This window comes from Myotis davidii, unplaced genomic scaffold (assembly GCF_000327345.1).
Source record: "Myotis davidii unplaced genomic scaffold, ASM32734v1 scaffold64, whole genome shotgun sequence".
NCBI lineage: Eukaryota > Metazoa > Chordata > Mammalia > Chiroptera > Vespertilionidae > Myotis > Myotis davidii.
The window spans coordinates 2110738-2126921 of NW_006296226.1; the positions used below are offsets into that span (position 1 = coordinate 2110738).

A 16184-nucleotide genomic window follows, 5' to 3' on the forward strand; every position below is an offset into this window, starting at 1 on the left:
GCATTTTTTTTTTTAAAGTTTTGAATAGTTTCTAGGTTACACTGATAGGAAATGCCCTGTGGTAATTCTTAAGATATTAACTGAACTCATTAATTGTAGACTGGTAGTTGCCAAGATCAAATAGTAACCTCTCTGTGTACTCAAGAGGATTGGAAGGAAGGTTTAGAATATAAGAAAGAGCTGTTGGACAAAGTATGATGGCAGAAATAGATAGATTCAATTTCAAACTGTTATAGCTCTATTAGGTGAATGGGAGGAAGGGAAAGTGTGAGTGCAGGAATGGGGGAAGGAACCAAAGGAGTTGTATAAAAACCCCAAAGGAGGAGAAGAGCACCGAGGGACTCGAAAGAGAGTCACATCTTTACCTTCATCTTCCATATTGGAAAGCCAAAAGATAATATCTAAAAGTGCAAAACCAAGAAAGAGCAGCGTAAACAGGATTTTAGAAATTCAGAGGTAAACACCCAGAAACAGCTAAATTTGGGGTGGTGAACACAACACACTGTACAATATATAGATGATGTATTATAGAATTATATACCTGAATCCTATATAATTTTATCAACCAATGTCACCCCAATAAATTCAATAAATATATTTTAAAAATAAAATGATAAAATAAAACAGAATAAAAGACTTGACAACTGCTTCTGGAGAATGAGACTGACGTGGAGAAGCACAAAAAAATTGCTATTTTTTTCACTTAAAATCTTAAAGCATTTAAAATAAATCTTAAAGCATTTTTGGCTTTTCAACTATACTCATCTATTATTTGATAAAAATTAAATTGAAAAAATCTAGCATTGCAAATATCGATTTTTGTTCATTTGGTGAAAGTTATTTCACAGTAACATTTTTCTTGTCTCTGTGAAAAGCCACAGTCTGACTCCCCAAAAAGTACACTACAGAATGAAAAGCAGTCATTAAAACCCAGCAGCACTGCTAACTGTTCCTTGCCACCTTCTAACCTTTTGTAAAAAAACAACAACAACAAAAGGCAGAGGTGGATGGTGCATGGGGGAGAAAACCATATATCCAGCTGCCAAAAGGGCTTCACCCACCAGAAAGGCAGCTCCCCCTATAGTGGTCCACCTGGGGCCATTCTGGGTATCCTATGGGGAGAAGGATACCTAGCCCAGAGAGCCACAGCATCCTGCATATGCTCCCTGGTTCAGCATCTCTTGGTTACTCTCCAGGCATCAGGATCAGGGCATTACAGGTTTTGGACATCTTTCTAGAGCATTTAGAATTTTCAAAACGTCAAATGTTGTGGCATTAAAAACAGGGTAAATAAAGACCTTTAAGTGGGTAAAGAAGACTGAAAATTAGTGTTTCTGTTTTTACTTCTAAGTCCAGTTTAGCTATAAATACTATTTCTTACAGAAAGAAATGTCTCGATGTTCTCGTGGACGAAGGACGCGATATCCTGCCAGTCCAGAATGTCTCCCAGCCAGCTGTTCTGCCGGTTTATATGCATCTTGTGTCCTTTGTGCCTCCCAGAGTGCGTGACGTTCTATGGAAAAAACAGTTCAGACGTGAAACCTCCATCTTAAGCTCAAGAACAGAAAGTATAAATAACCTCTTTTGGTTTAGGTCCACTTGAGCACTTTAATAAATACACAAAAGTGAAAAACTTTGCATTATTTAAGAAATCAATTAAGAACTCCACCTAAAGACCTAAAAGATAGTATTTTTCTGTTAATATGCTAGTTACTGAGTCTCAGCCTAGCTTGAGTGCTTTTCTCCTCAGTACATTTGTGGACACACTTTACTCCTCAGTGTATATTCAACTGTACACAAACACAGCATTTACTTTTATTATTTCCCCCCTTTTAATCCCTCTGCCTTTTTTTTTTGCTCTCTCTCATTTTTGCTTTCTTCCTCCTTTCCTCCTCTCCCTTATTAATCTTCTGTACAAGATAAAGAGGGCAGAGGGAACAGAAAGAATATGAAAAAAAGATCACCTAAAACTAATACAATGTTATGTGTCAATTATCTATCAATAAAGCAGTGTGTGGGGGGGGGGGAGAATATGAAAAAGAAACAAGAGGGGAGTCTAACTTGTCTGTCTGGAAGAGAACTGCATTGCCAGGAATGCAGGAATAACTAGGTTTGAAAGAGCTATGAATAAAGAATTTCACCGGTTTATTTTTGTTTTTTTAACATGGCCACTAGAAAAACTAACATTAGGCGGCTTGCATTACATTTCTCCTACCCAGAGCTAGTTTAGATGATGAGAGGCTGTAGATGATAACGAACAGATGACAGAATACTGATACAGCAGAGGGACTGGTGGACTCTGCCATGGAGATTAACCATCAATCACTTTGACTTTTTGTGGCCTAAGGTTTAAGACCCTGTAGCTTAGAAATGTCAATAAGTGAAATTCCAGTATTACTAAAGTCCTACTTAGTCATTGGGTCTATAAAATAAAAGGACTTTATTAGTTTACCATTGAAATCCTTAGCTAAAATAACTTACCTTTACAAACCAAGAATGATACAGTCTGTCCCAAAGTTCTAGTACCTGCTTTTCAATCACAGCAGTATTGTTCACCTTATCTCCAAGAATTTTATGAAGCTGGAAGAAATACAGATATAATCTGATTTAATATTCCAGGCAATAACCCAGTAAAATGAATACATGCTGGGTCTTTACATTTGTTCCAAATCAAACTGAAATGCTCCAGACTATTTAATTGCCTCTAGCCACACAATGTTCTTTTCATAAACTTTGCTCCTCAATATTCCCAGTAAATTTCCTCCCTCTCGTCTTTTGCTTCTTTTTTCTTTCCTCTATCCTTAGGTCTCAAGGAGAGTTACTTCAAACTGTAAAAGAAGGGTACACATAAAGCCACGACTACCGGCATCTCTGATCATATCTGCACAGAGGAAAATCTTTCCATGTGACCCCAGTGCCCACCCATTATATTGAAGTCTCATGTTACATTTATCATATTATTGAGAATTGCCACAGAACTTTAAGTGGCATTTTAGAACCCTAGCTATAAACACAAATATGCCTGTTAGTTTGCTGAGAGATGTCAGGTCTCAGAGTAAGGCATTTCGCCAAACCTGAATAGGATACATTAAATTGATTCTTGGCTGCCAGACAGTTAAAGGGCATCTTTTTTTTTAAAATATATTTTATTGATTTTTTACAGAGAGGAAGGGAGAGAGATAGAGTATTAGAAACATCGATGAGAGAGAAACATCGATCAGCTGCCTCTTGCACATCCCCCACTGGGGATGTGCCCGCAACCCAGGTACACGCCCTTGACCGGAATTGAACCTGGGACCTTTCAGTCCCCAGCCAACGCTCTATCCACTGAGCCAAACCGGTTTTGGCTAAAGGGCATCTTAATCTACATGTTATTGCCTCCTACTGGCCAAACACCTGAACAGCGTAGGCTAATTCCCCCAATCTGACAATGGACTCTGTACCAAACCCTGACCCTTTGAAGTGTATATCTCTGCCTCGCCTCAGGACAAGTTGTGTTGATAAAAAGCATGGGGTGCTGGGGATGAGGAGAACCTGAGACCTTAGATTTAAGACCCCCAATGCCTTACAAAATTATATTTCGCCTCCGGACTCTTTATTAGTCTCTGAACTCCTATGTAATCTACGCACAGCCTTCTCCAGATTGCTGAACGCTTCTTGATGCTGGGACAAGAACCCCGGCAATACACAATATTATCCTTATTTCTAATAGTAAGATAAATGTGCAAGAGTCAAAGGAAATGAGCATTTTTAATGGTTCTTGCATTGTTAAATATAAGGATTGTACCAATTAACACTTTCCAACATTGTCTAAGTCAGGGGTTCTCAACCTTGGCTGCACATTAGAATAACCTGGGAATCTTTTTAAAATCCTGATTTCTGGGCCTCATCCTCCAGAAATTCTGTTTCTTTGTTATGGGGTGGGGCCACAACATTAGTAACAAAGAAACAGAATTTCCAGAGGATGGGGCCCAGAAATCAGGATTTTAAAAAGATTTCCCAGTGATTCTAATGTGCAGCCAAGGTTGAGAACCACTGGTCTAAGTGAACCAATTTTCCCAAAGCCTTATGGATAACTGATTTTTAGATAATTTATAAGGTGTGAAGTGATAACTGATTATTTATACTTTTCTTCTTTAGCAACAAGAATGACCATTTTCCATTTTGGTTTTCAATGTGTATTTCCTTTAGTGTGGCCTATTCATACTTTTTGCCCACTTGATGCTGGCCTTATAGATGCTTAAACCAGTTGTTAGACATATCTGATGCAAATACATCTGCCCAATGTTGTTCTTTTTTTTTTTTTAATATATATTTTATTGATTTTTTACACCAATGTTGTTCTTTATATTTAACTGATTTATTCAAACACAACTCTGTGAATATCAAAGCCTTCATCTGTTCATCACATTGTACAATTTACAAATGGCTTTCACCTACGTTATGTGATCTTTACAACAACTCCATGAGTTAGACGGAAAGTAGTTTTGGCATCTCCTTTATTCATTTGAGAAAACAGATTTAAAAAGGATCTATGACAGGCTCAGAATTACACAGACAAGTGGCAGACTCAGGATGAAAAGTTCTCTCATAGTCTTTCAACTCAAGCCTATATAACCTACGAACAAAGTACACCTAATAGAGCAAATTACCCAAAATAATTAAAACCACAATTACCCTAGGCTAACTTCCTTTCATTTCTTTAAATGTGTCTTTTGCATAGTATGACTGTCAGGGACTCACAGACTTCCTATTCCCAATTCTTTCTGTCACTTTCCTATCAGCCCGTGAAGTCTCCCTGGAACCAGAGGAGTTCTACAATTTAGGTTACTGACAGCCCCTTTTCTAGATTGTCGGCACAGTGGCCTTTACTGCAATAAAGAACCATTTCTAACTGGCATCTCCTCCAGCAGGCTCACTCCAAGCACGACAGGGAATAACTAACTATAACAGTAAAGGAGAGTTCAGCACAATTTTATAGCATGTTATAAAACTGGGAAGACGGGGCCAGAGCGCACGGAGTCTACTAACAGGATCACGGAAGCACACATACTGTGGGTGGGTTGTGACATGCTCTTTGCCCAAGAAGAACAGTAAAGCATTAAGGGCAGTCACAATGCCATTTGAGAACTGACTGACTTGAGGCGAATAGCCTCACCTATGAAATGGGGATGACAAGTCAGTACTCATCTTGTGTGAAGCCTTAGCTGGCTGGCCAAGTCTTCCTTGAAACATTTTCTTCTCTAGGCCCCTGTGACATACAGTTTGGGTTTCCTCCTACCTCACAGGCTACTCCTTCTGTCTTCTTTGCCCCTGAGAACCTTATTTGACTACCAAGCTTAGTGACATTCCTTCCTAGTGCACAAATAATGAGTCAGATCCACCTCGAACAAGAAGCAATGGCCAACTTCTGAGCTTGCTCAGGCTACTAGCACTATTCAGTATGATCATGCACAAGGCTAATTTCACTGTATGTTGCTTGTCGACTTGTAGATATAAACCTGTTTGCAAACGGAAATTATGCTTTATCGAAGCAAGAAATCACTGCCAATGAAGAACTTGCAAAGGGAAATCCACAAAGAGAGGCTCTTCCCTTACCTTGTGGGTTATCCATTCTCGTCCATACTGATACACATTGTTAGCTGCAGAATTGAGGGCTCTTTGGACTACCTGAGCCTCAGGAAGCCAACTGATTTAAATAAAGAAAGAAAATGAACAATTAGCACACTTTCAGAGTACTGCACCCATAATTTTTGAACTTGATGTACTTGAACAATCAGGAACTAACAAACTCATGAACAGCCATTAACACAGAAAAACAAATGAGTCACACACAGGAATCCTTGACTTACAGGCCTAATTGGCCTAATTCTAATATTTGGGATTTATTGTCAAGCCTTCCTTATCTTTTGTATCCACTTCCCCACAACCTCTCTCTCATTCTGCTCTGCCGGGTTTCTCTGTCCCTCCAGCCCTGGGTCACCTGCCTTATTCACACAGCACCAGAGGAAGTAGTTCTGGGACAATGATGGTCAGCATCTGGAACGCACAATGGTGGTTTTCAAACTGTGGTCCACGGACCTGCAGCATCACAACTGCTTAGAAACCTGGCCTAAACTCAGACCCACTGAAAAAGAAACTCTGGGGCTAGAGCCCAGCAATCTGTATCTAAACAATTCTCTTAACTGCTCCTCACAATGTTATGTACTAGAGATGCTGACATGCACATATTGGTTTGAATCTTTAATATTAACGAGTTCATCATACACTCCACAGAAAGAAAATACTTGTGAAGCTTTTTGCAAATTCTCAGTCAGTTCAAGTACTTCTCAGCAAGTAAAACTTTAGAGATACTTATAAATGTAATAATCTTACAGTATAAGAATCTGAACAGGAAATTTGAATCTCTAAAGAGATGTGATTTGGGAGAAATTAATTTAAGTAGCTTTTAAATTACTCTAGGATTTACAGACTTAAAGTGTTTTGAAGGGTCTGTTGAACACTTTCAATTATATAATACTACATTTTTATGGGAAAACTATAGAGGCCAGATGCACGAAATTCATGCAAGAGTAGGCCTTCCTTCCCCTGGCTGCCAGCACTGGCTTCCCTCTGGCACCCGGGACCCAGGCTTCCTCGAAGCCCTGGCTTCGTCTGGAAGGTCGTCCAAAGGACATCCAATCCAATTAGTACAGTGGTTCTCAACCTGTGGGTTGCCAACCTGTGGGTCTCGACCCCTTTGGGGGTCGAACGACCCTTTCACAGGGGTCGCCTAAGACCATCGGAAAACACATATATAATTTCATATTATTTTTGTGATTAATCACTATGCTTTAATTATGTTCAATTTGTAACAATGAATATACATCCTGCATATCAGATATTTACATTACGATTCATAACAGTAGCAAAATTACAGTTATGAAGTAGCAAAGAAAATAATTTTATGGTTGGGGGTCACCACAACATGAGGAACTGTATTAAAGGGTCGCAGCATTAGGAAGGTAGAGAACCACTGAATTAGCATATTATGCTTTTATTATTATAGAATATATCCTGTAGAGATACTCGAAAGTGTGAGGATCTGTAGAGGCATCCAGATAGGTCCTTAATAACTAACAAACATCTATTAGGCCTGATAACAAGTCTTGCTGGTTTCAGTGGAAACACTTGACCAATGTACTCACACAGGTATCATCACAGCAACAGATAAGTGGAGCTATCCTGAGGCCAAGTCAAAGACATATATGTGTGTGTGTGTACGTGTGTACCTGTGTGTGTGTGTGTGTGTGTGTGTGTGTGTGTGTGTGTGTATGCAGTAGCAACACTACATGGGCCACAAACACCTGAGCAATCTTGGGACCAACTGATCGTACACCAACCACAGCAGTGGTTCTCAACCTTCTGGCCCTTTAAATACAGTCCCTCATGTTGTGACCCAACCATAAAATTATTTTCGTTGCTGCTTCATAACTGTAATGTTGCTACTGTTATGAATCATATGTAAATATCTGATATGCAGGATGGTCTTAGGTGACCCCTGTGAAAGGGTCGTTCAACTGCCAAAGGGGTCGCGACCCACAGGTTGAGAACCGCTGAACTACAGCCTCTATGTTGAGCTCCTTCATTAGGATAGTCACTACCTCAGTGAATCACTAATTCTACTCTGAGTGGAAACCAACTTCTTACATTTTGGACTGGTCTGCCCTCACCTTTCTGGGTAAAAGTTAATCTATTTCACAATATGAACTTCCAAGAGAACAGCCCCAACAATTATACAGAAGTAAAGGGAACTTTCTAACATACCATGTGGCCCCTCAAGTTCTGATATACTTTCTAGTCAGTAGAAAGTAGAAAGTGGGTTCCAGACTAATAGAATTGTCCAAGACAAGAATGAAGATGTGATCTGACTGCATTTTCTTTGAAGCTCTGCTAGGGTGACCCTACCCTAAGTCTTCTAATTTATCCACCAGCTCACCAAGCACATCCACAGGAAGCCAGGGCACCTACACAGGACTTATAAAATGTGCTCCATATTGGAAGAAAGTATATCAAATGGATTCTTAACTGTATCCCCTCTAGGAACATCCACAGAATTTCTCACAAGGTCAATCGCCTTCATCAGGACAGGAATCTACTGAATACTGAGATGTGCAAGAAGCCATTACTATTAATGCATATTCGTCCTCACTAATTAGCTGCCAAAGAATCAGACCTTTCATGAAACAGCTTTTTAAAACTCTCCTACATGGAATGGTACTTGATCAGAAACACTGGATGTGAGGGCTGACTCTGCTGATAGATTATAATTTCAAGTTCCTTAGCCTTCAATCCTATTTCCTCATCTGTAAAATGGATATAATCTCTTCAACCTACTGCACAGTCACTGGGAGGAAGACAGGTCCCAAAGCAGGTGAAAGGACTTTGTAAATTATAAACATGCTATGAAGTGTAACTCTCAATTCAGATATAAGGTATCATTTACTATAACTTGTTTCCAAAATCTTAAGCACTTCCCCACCAACCCTTCTCCCAGATTACAGGCAATTCTTTTGCAAAAATGACAGCATTCATCAAAGCTTTAGCAAACCCTATCTTTTCTCTTCCAAGGCAATGCATCAATGAAGACTATTTCATGCAAACAGATACTGAACGGAGGTCATCCAACTCTATTTTTGTCGTTGTGAAACAATATTCTTACTTTGCCCACTCAGGGTGATTTGCTAGAGTTTCATTAATCAAACTACTTGTGACTTCAATCATGTGCACACTTTCTTGATGTACCTGCATCACAAATGAGATAAAAAGAATCTCAATAAAAAATAAACCCAACTAAACATTTATCCTTCTACATTTATTTTTCTAATTTTCTATTTACTTATTCTCCCAATTATTATTGGAGCAATATTTTTGAGTCAGATAATTATACATCTTAGTTGCAGTTAATTTAGAAATATGCATTGAACAGCTGCTACATAATATTCTATCACACACACTATGGAAAATAAAATGTACATAATAGGTCCCTGCCTTCAAGAAGCTCAACAATTTACTTAAGCAAAAAATATGTAAACAGATACATACAAATACACATATACACAATAATATATATAGTTCACGTGTGTATAGTGTAAGTATATGTGTAATCCATATAATGCATGTGTCTGTATGTACATATACACACACACACACATATATGTGTGTGTGTGTGTGTGTTGGATTCAAACATGGGAACATGTCATTTTAAAGAAAAGATCATCTTTCCTATTAAACATTCCTTTGGGATTATGCCCATAGAAACAATTTATTCCTATGGGCATTAGGTTAAAAAAAAGAGATTAAAGAATTATAATACAATGCAAGATACACAGGCAAATATAAGCAATTGAGTAAGGTTTCTGAGTAATAAAAAAAACAAAACAACAGAAACTACTCCAAATTTACCTTGCCCAATAATCAGCAAAATGAGGGATTAAAAACAGGAACAAGCCCATGTGAGGAAACAGGCCGTATATGACTTCACTTTGTTTAAATTAGCATTCTGAGCGTATGATTTATCCTAGTGAGTATTCCGTATTTACTTGAAAAGAACAAGATTCTGCTACTGTCAGGTCACACTGACTGTTTTTCAAGACTTGTTTATTCTTACTAATTTTCTACCTATTTATTAGAGAATTGTTGCAAGAGGAGTATTAGTCAATTCCTACCTATAATCTTTGATTTGTCTATTTCTCCTTCTAATTCTGAATATTTTGCTTCATGTATTTTAGAGCTATCGTTAGAATATACACATTCATAATTGTTGTATCTTACTGCAGTACTGCTTTATCATTATTTGTGTGTAGTGAGATTTCTTGTTTTAATTGCTTGATATTAATATAACCACACCAGATTTATTATGTTTATAGTTCTCATGGTGTATCTTTTTAAAAATCCCTTTACTATCAAATCTTTTAATGCCTTTGAATTTAAAATGTATCTCTTTATAGATACCATTTAGTTGGGACAATGATATTCATTGATGAGATGAAAGAGGAGTGTTAAGAACTGAATGTCTGCATTCCCCTAAATTCATTTGCTGAAATCCTAACCTCCATTGTGATGGTTAAGAGGTGGGGCCACTGGGAAGTAATTAGATCATGAGGGTGGACCCTTCATGAATGGGGTTAGTGCCTTTATACAGTACAGGAGACAGATGACAGTTCTCTCTGCCATATAATGATACAAAGAAAAGAACAGCCATCTGCAAACCAGGAAGAAGGCCTTCACCAAGAACTCAACCACGTTGGCACCTGATCTGGGCTTCTGCCTCTACAACTAAGAAATCCTTGTTGTTTGAGCCACCTAGTCTATGGCATTCTGTTATAGCAGTCTGAACAAAGAAGGGGAAAGGAAATGTAAGCTGGAAGGACCTGCAGAGTGAGAAATAAAGACCTATGGTATATCAGCAGACAGACCCATGAGGCAAGAAGGAAGGAGCTAGTCAAAAAATTCTGATCTAGCCGAAACCGGTTTGGCTCAGTGGATAGAGCGTCAGCCTGCGGACTGAAAGGTCCCAGGTTCGATTCCGGTCAAGGGCATGTACTTGGGTTGCGGGCACATCCCCAGTGGGGGATGTGCAGGAGGCAGCTGATCAATGTTTCTCTCTCATCGATGTTTCCAACTCTCTATCTCTCTCCCTTCCTCTCTGTAAAAAATCAATAAAATATATTAAAAAAAAAATTCTGATCTAGTGAACAAGGTACTAACTAGATTAGGAGTCATAAGACTATAGTTTCCCTATTGACAGAAGCCACTTGTCCCTCTGTATCTCAATTTTTGTATCTGTATTTACATCTGAGGATTTGATGATAATAAAATAATAATGCACATAAAAATATACTAGGTAAAAAAAAATTCATGGCAAAACCAGTAATTCAAATTATGTTATAACAGTTATACATATTTACAAGCAAAGTGACATTTTCCGTACTGTCTATCAGCTTCTTATCCATACTACACTTCTAACAATTAAGAGTTTACTAGTGGTAATAGTAATTATTTACTCTACCTTTGCAGTCAGGAGTAGGGCTAAAAGAAGGGTTCCTATTACTAACAAAAATATGATGAAAATGCTAATTATTTTGTCTAACATCTTCTCCAACCAGATGATAATCTGCACAGAAATAAAAGAGAGGATTACTTAGCTGTAAAGTACAACTTAACAAAAACACATATGTATTCAAATATAATGAAGACAAAATAGGATATTCAACACTGCAAAGCAAACTATGGAACAATGACTAAAGCAGTGAAAACTGTAAGCAACTTTATAAAATTAGGTATTAATTATTGCCGTTACTAGTATATAAAGAGCTTTTTATTGTCACATCTAAGAAAAAGCAGTCAAAGTGAACATAATCATTATGACTGAACTGTCATATTATGGTAATTTACATTTCAAATTATAATTTACTAGAGGCCTGGTGCATGAATTTGTGCAGGGGGGGGTGGGGTGTTGCGGGGGTGGCTCTGGCCAGCCTGCCCCGATCAGGGCCAATTGGGCTGGGCCGGCTGGGGGAAGGGGCCGTGGGTGGTTGGCCAATCCTCGCTGCCTCCTGATCGCATTGTATGCGGTTGAACTCCGGGTTGAGGGGACAATTTGCATATTAGCCTTTTATTATATAGGATAATCTGGTAAATATTTCTAAACAAAATAATGATAATCAATTAGCTGACCTCAAATCTTTTGAAATTTTACTGTCAATTAGCAAATATAGATGACTTTAGAAAAAGTGTGACTTTTATAAAAATAGGTCCTAAATTATATATAGATAAAATAGGAGCAAATTAAAATAGGAATTACTTTCAATATATGCTTTCCTTTTGATATCAGTAGGATTACAAAACCAATAATAAAAGCCCAATGTTACGGTAATGATAGATACCCATCTCAGAATAATAGTTACTCTGGGTGGGGAAAGGGTCAGGGAGGGATACTAAATGGGCTTCAATTATATAAGTAATGTTTTATGAAGTTGGAGGGTAGTCTCATGAGTATTCTTTACATCTTTTACTATTTAAAATAATTCATAATAAAATACTCATAAAAATCTGGTATTCTGTTGGAAATTTCTATACTTTTTTTATAATACAAGCTTTGTGACAAGTTATAACTGACTGCAAATAAAAAATAATCATTAATGTAGTGGTTATTCCTAAATCAATAATTAAAAGTATGCTCTCCCTCAATGCTATTTGACATTCTATTTTGAGTTTAACTTTTCTCATTTTTCACAATCACAAATAATCCCACATATAAAAACTTTTATTTTCAGAATATATCATTCCGATAAATGTGTAGAATTCTTGCCATGCAAAGCTAGTATTTAACATTTCAAAAATACAACCAATTAGACTGGTGACTGCTGAAACACCACATTGCAACCCTCAACTCTAACATGAACTACAATGTTGCTGGTTAAGATATTCTTCACTTAAATCTGAAATATGCTCTCCAAACAGTGAGTTAAACATCCAAAAGCAAAGAATGGTTATTAAAAACAACAACACAAAATAACATGACTTCTAAAAAATTAATTTCCATTCAAGGCTCACAAGCTTGCATTCCCTTTATCTTTCATGAAGAATCCTGTCACGAAGAGATCAATGCTACAGTAAACTCAAAGATAAAAAGTTCATCTTCTATCTTGACTGTTACAGCTTCAAATAGAAGAGTTAATTTAAAGTGCATGCCACCAAAGCATGGAAGACAATGCAGAGATTAAAAAAAATAATAGTAACAGATTTCTAAGATATGGAAGGTCAATGTCATATTTTGAATGTAAGTTCTAAAATCAATGAAACTGAAGAGTTTCACAATCAGAAACCAACTCTACACATAGTTCTTGAGACAACTTCCTGAATAAAGGGCTAGTGTTGTATTACTCCTCTTTGTTCCCTAAAACCTAACAGTGCTCAGTTAATATATATATCTAAATAGGCAAGCATAAATAATTTCAGAAATAAGACCAGATTTGTATTCACAAATTATAATTTCTGAAAATAACTTGAGAGCCTCCATTTTTTTTTAGAAAAGTCATATCCTAAAATGTATTTTTAAACATAAATGATGTTCTGTTTACAAAGTATAAATATCTAAATTTAGCCCTAGTTGGTTTGGCTCAGTGGATAGAGCATCAGCCTGTGGACTGAAGGGTCCCGGATTCAATACCGGTCAAGGGCACATGCCCAGGTTGCAGGCTCGATCCCCAGTAGGGGGTGTGCAGGAAGCAGCCCATCAATGATTCTCTCTCATCACCGATGTTTCTATCTCTTTCTCTCTCTTGCTCTCTGAAATCAATAAAAATATATTAAAATAAATAAATACATAAATAAATAAATGAATTTATGTCTGGGTATTTTTAACATATAAACCATGGAATATTCACAAACACATTATGTACATCAACATTACAAAATTAAATGTTATATTTTTCAACCAGGGTAGAATTTTCCTATCACAAGCTGTATAACTAAGGGTGGGAAAAAATCCATAGTAAGCGTTACCTAAATAAAAATTTATATTCAAGGAATAACAGTAAGGGTTATCTGTTTCATTCAAAATTTAAAATAAAACTATTTAGGAACCTCCATTCATAAGCTAAAAAAAAGTTGGAGGAGCTTCTATTCACATTATGGGTGGTTAAGATTAGATTTAAAAACAAAACAAAACACAGGACAAAAAGAGACAGCAAAAGAGAGAGAGAAGCCCTGGCCAGGTGGCTCAGTTGGTTGGAGTGTTATCCGATACACCACAACCACAAGATTTCGGGTTTGATTCCAGTCAGGGCGCATACAAGAGGTAACCAATTGATGTTTCTCTCTCACCTTTTTCTCTCTTTCTCTCTCTCTCTCTCTCTCTCTCTCTCTCTCTCTCTCTCTCTCTCTCATCAATTAAAGAAACATATCCTCGGGATAGGCTTAGAAAAATAAACAAGAATAAAGAAAGAAATAAAAGTCAAGAAAAAGAAGAAACAAATGTGGAGAGGGAGTTGGTATATAGAACAGAGGCCCCAAAGAGGAGAAAAAAACAAAACGGATACAAAACTTATAGGGGGAAAAGAATTCCCTGAAAGAGTGAATGAATGGAGCAGGACTCACAAGGAAACAGAAACTCAGACACAGGAAGAGAAACACGCAGAGGAAGCCACGGAGAGGGGGCAGGTGGAGGAGAAGCCTGAAGGAATGCTGGAGGTGCTGTCCCGTGAGGCTGACCCTGCTCTTGCTCTACGCTGGGCAAAGGAAACCACACCCCGTCACCACTGCCTTGCTCACGGAAATCACAGTCCCTAGAACTTTCCCCAGAAATCATTTTAGTGGTTAAACTTTATTTTCTAAAAGGGGAAGAGAAAAAAACTTTAAGTGACATTCTGGGTGTTTCAAGTGTAAAAATTTAGAGATGTTGGTAAATTTATAGTCATATCAAAGACACTCAAATTTCTAAACTCACTGGCCTTATTTATCAAGCTATTAAAAAGTGTCCTGCCACTACTTATGTTTCTAGTCTATCATGAATGTAGGTTTTTATGATGCTTTCTCTTTTTAACTAAATTAAGCCTTGAGAAATCGGTTGCAATTTTAGTTAACCGTAAGATTTGTCCTCTTTCACCCTCACTTCTCATTTTCCTAATTCACTCCACTTGAGCTCGGAATACTAAATACCCAATGCTGCAATTTCTGACCTTGGATGTAAGTAATGAAATGATCTTCAACTTATTTGAGTGCTTTCCTGGAGCACACACTCTCAGAACTGCAAGCAGTTACTCCAGCTCCACACCAATGCTTTACCTATGCTACATGGCATCAGCAAGGAAAAGACAAAAGCTACTTAATCTCTTAGGAATGTTTTAAAACTCACTCATCAGCTGGAATTTGGCTCATGAATTAGGTAATCTAACTTTACTTTAAATCAAACCTAATGACGTTAGGTCTCCTTCCATCTTTTGAGGAAAATTTCATTTCAATATATAGGTTGTCCCCAACAAATGTATACACACACTTTGAATAATTATAAAGGCAATGTCTAGTAAAATACATTTCATTTTCAAAGTTGAGCTATCAGATGTTAAAGTATATACACATTTTGGGGGGATACCCTGTACATATACAAATTAGGAAAATACATTTAAACCACTGCTTTGATCAAAATAAGAAAATGTGACATATGTCTGAAGCACTATCATCTGCCAAGGATTATACTCATTTACTTACACTAGTTTTGTAGGGAACAGGTATATGCATCCATACGTGTGTGTGTGTGTGTGTGTGTGTGTTAAACAGGTATATGCATCCGTGTGTGTGTGTGTGTGTGGTGTGTGTGTGTATTTGTGTAGACATACGTGCAGTTGTGGTGTGTATCTATTTATACTCCACACATTGTTTATTCTCAATCCAAAGTTTAGGTCAAAAGTCTCCCCTTTCCCGTTTCAACAAATTGAAACCCTAATCTCTACATATAAAAGTGTCATTCGGACCTATTTCCAAGTACCACATCTTTCTTAAAGACTGTAACAATATTTCCACTAAAAACTTTTAGTCTTACTGTGTTTAAACATAATACATGTAAATGATGTCACCTTTTGCTATCTGTCCTAAGTACTGAATGAAATTATATCTAGAACTACGTATGCAGACGTTGTTAGAGGTATAGCTCTCCTAATACATCTGAAGTTATTAAAGTTATTGAAGTCTTTAAAAAATGTACCTTTAGAATCCCAAGCCAGTCATGGAAACCATTTACCACAGACACAAACTGTATCTTGGGAAACATGAAATTAGACTTCACAGAACATGACTACCATCTTTTTTAAGTTAAATATAAAATTTTGGAATACTAGTCAAAACCTAAAATTACCAACCTAGGGAATTACACAAATACTTCACAGATTTATCTTCTGAAATCTTCCTGTGTCACTTATTGAAAAACTAGAGGCCCAGTGCACAAAAATTTGTGCACTCGGGGGGAAGGGGAGGGTCCCTCAGCCCGGCCTGTGCCCTCTCGCAGTCTGGGACCCCTCGGGAGATAACAACCTGCTGGCTTAGGCCTGCTCCCGGGTGACAGAGGGCAGGCCCAATCCCTGGTCGGGCTCAGAGCAGGGCCAATTGGGGAGTTGGGGCACCGCCTCCGTCACACTCAAGGCAGG

General features: G+C 37.6%; 1 protein-coding gene across 1 annotated transcript in view; it reads right to left on the minus strand.

Moving 5' to 3' along the window:
- Window positions 1–16184, minus strand: part of TMEM245 (transmembrane protein 245) — a 70116-nt gene that overhangs the window by 24947 nt on the left and 28985 nt on the right. The window contains exons 8-13 of the mRNA XM_006771219.2: window positions 11051–11155; window positions 8702–8784; window positions 5599–5689; window positions 2482–2580; window positions 1382–1513; window positions 366–401 (exon numbers count right to left, since the gene is read on the minus strand). Coding sequence (XP_006771282.1) covers window positions 366–401; window positions 1382–1513; window positions 2482–2580; window positions 5599–5689; window positions 8702–8784; window positions 11051–11155 — 546 coding nt within the window. The remainder of the gene's footprint in view (window positions 1–365; window positions 402–1381; window positions 1514–2481; window positions 2581–5598; window positions 5690–8701; window positions 8785–11050; window positions 11156–16184) is intronic.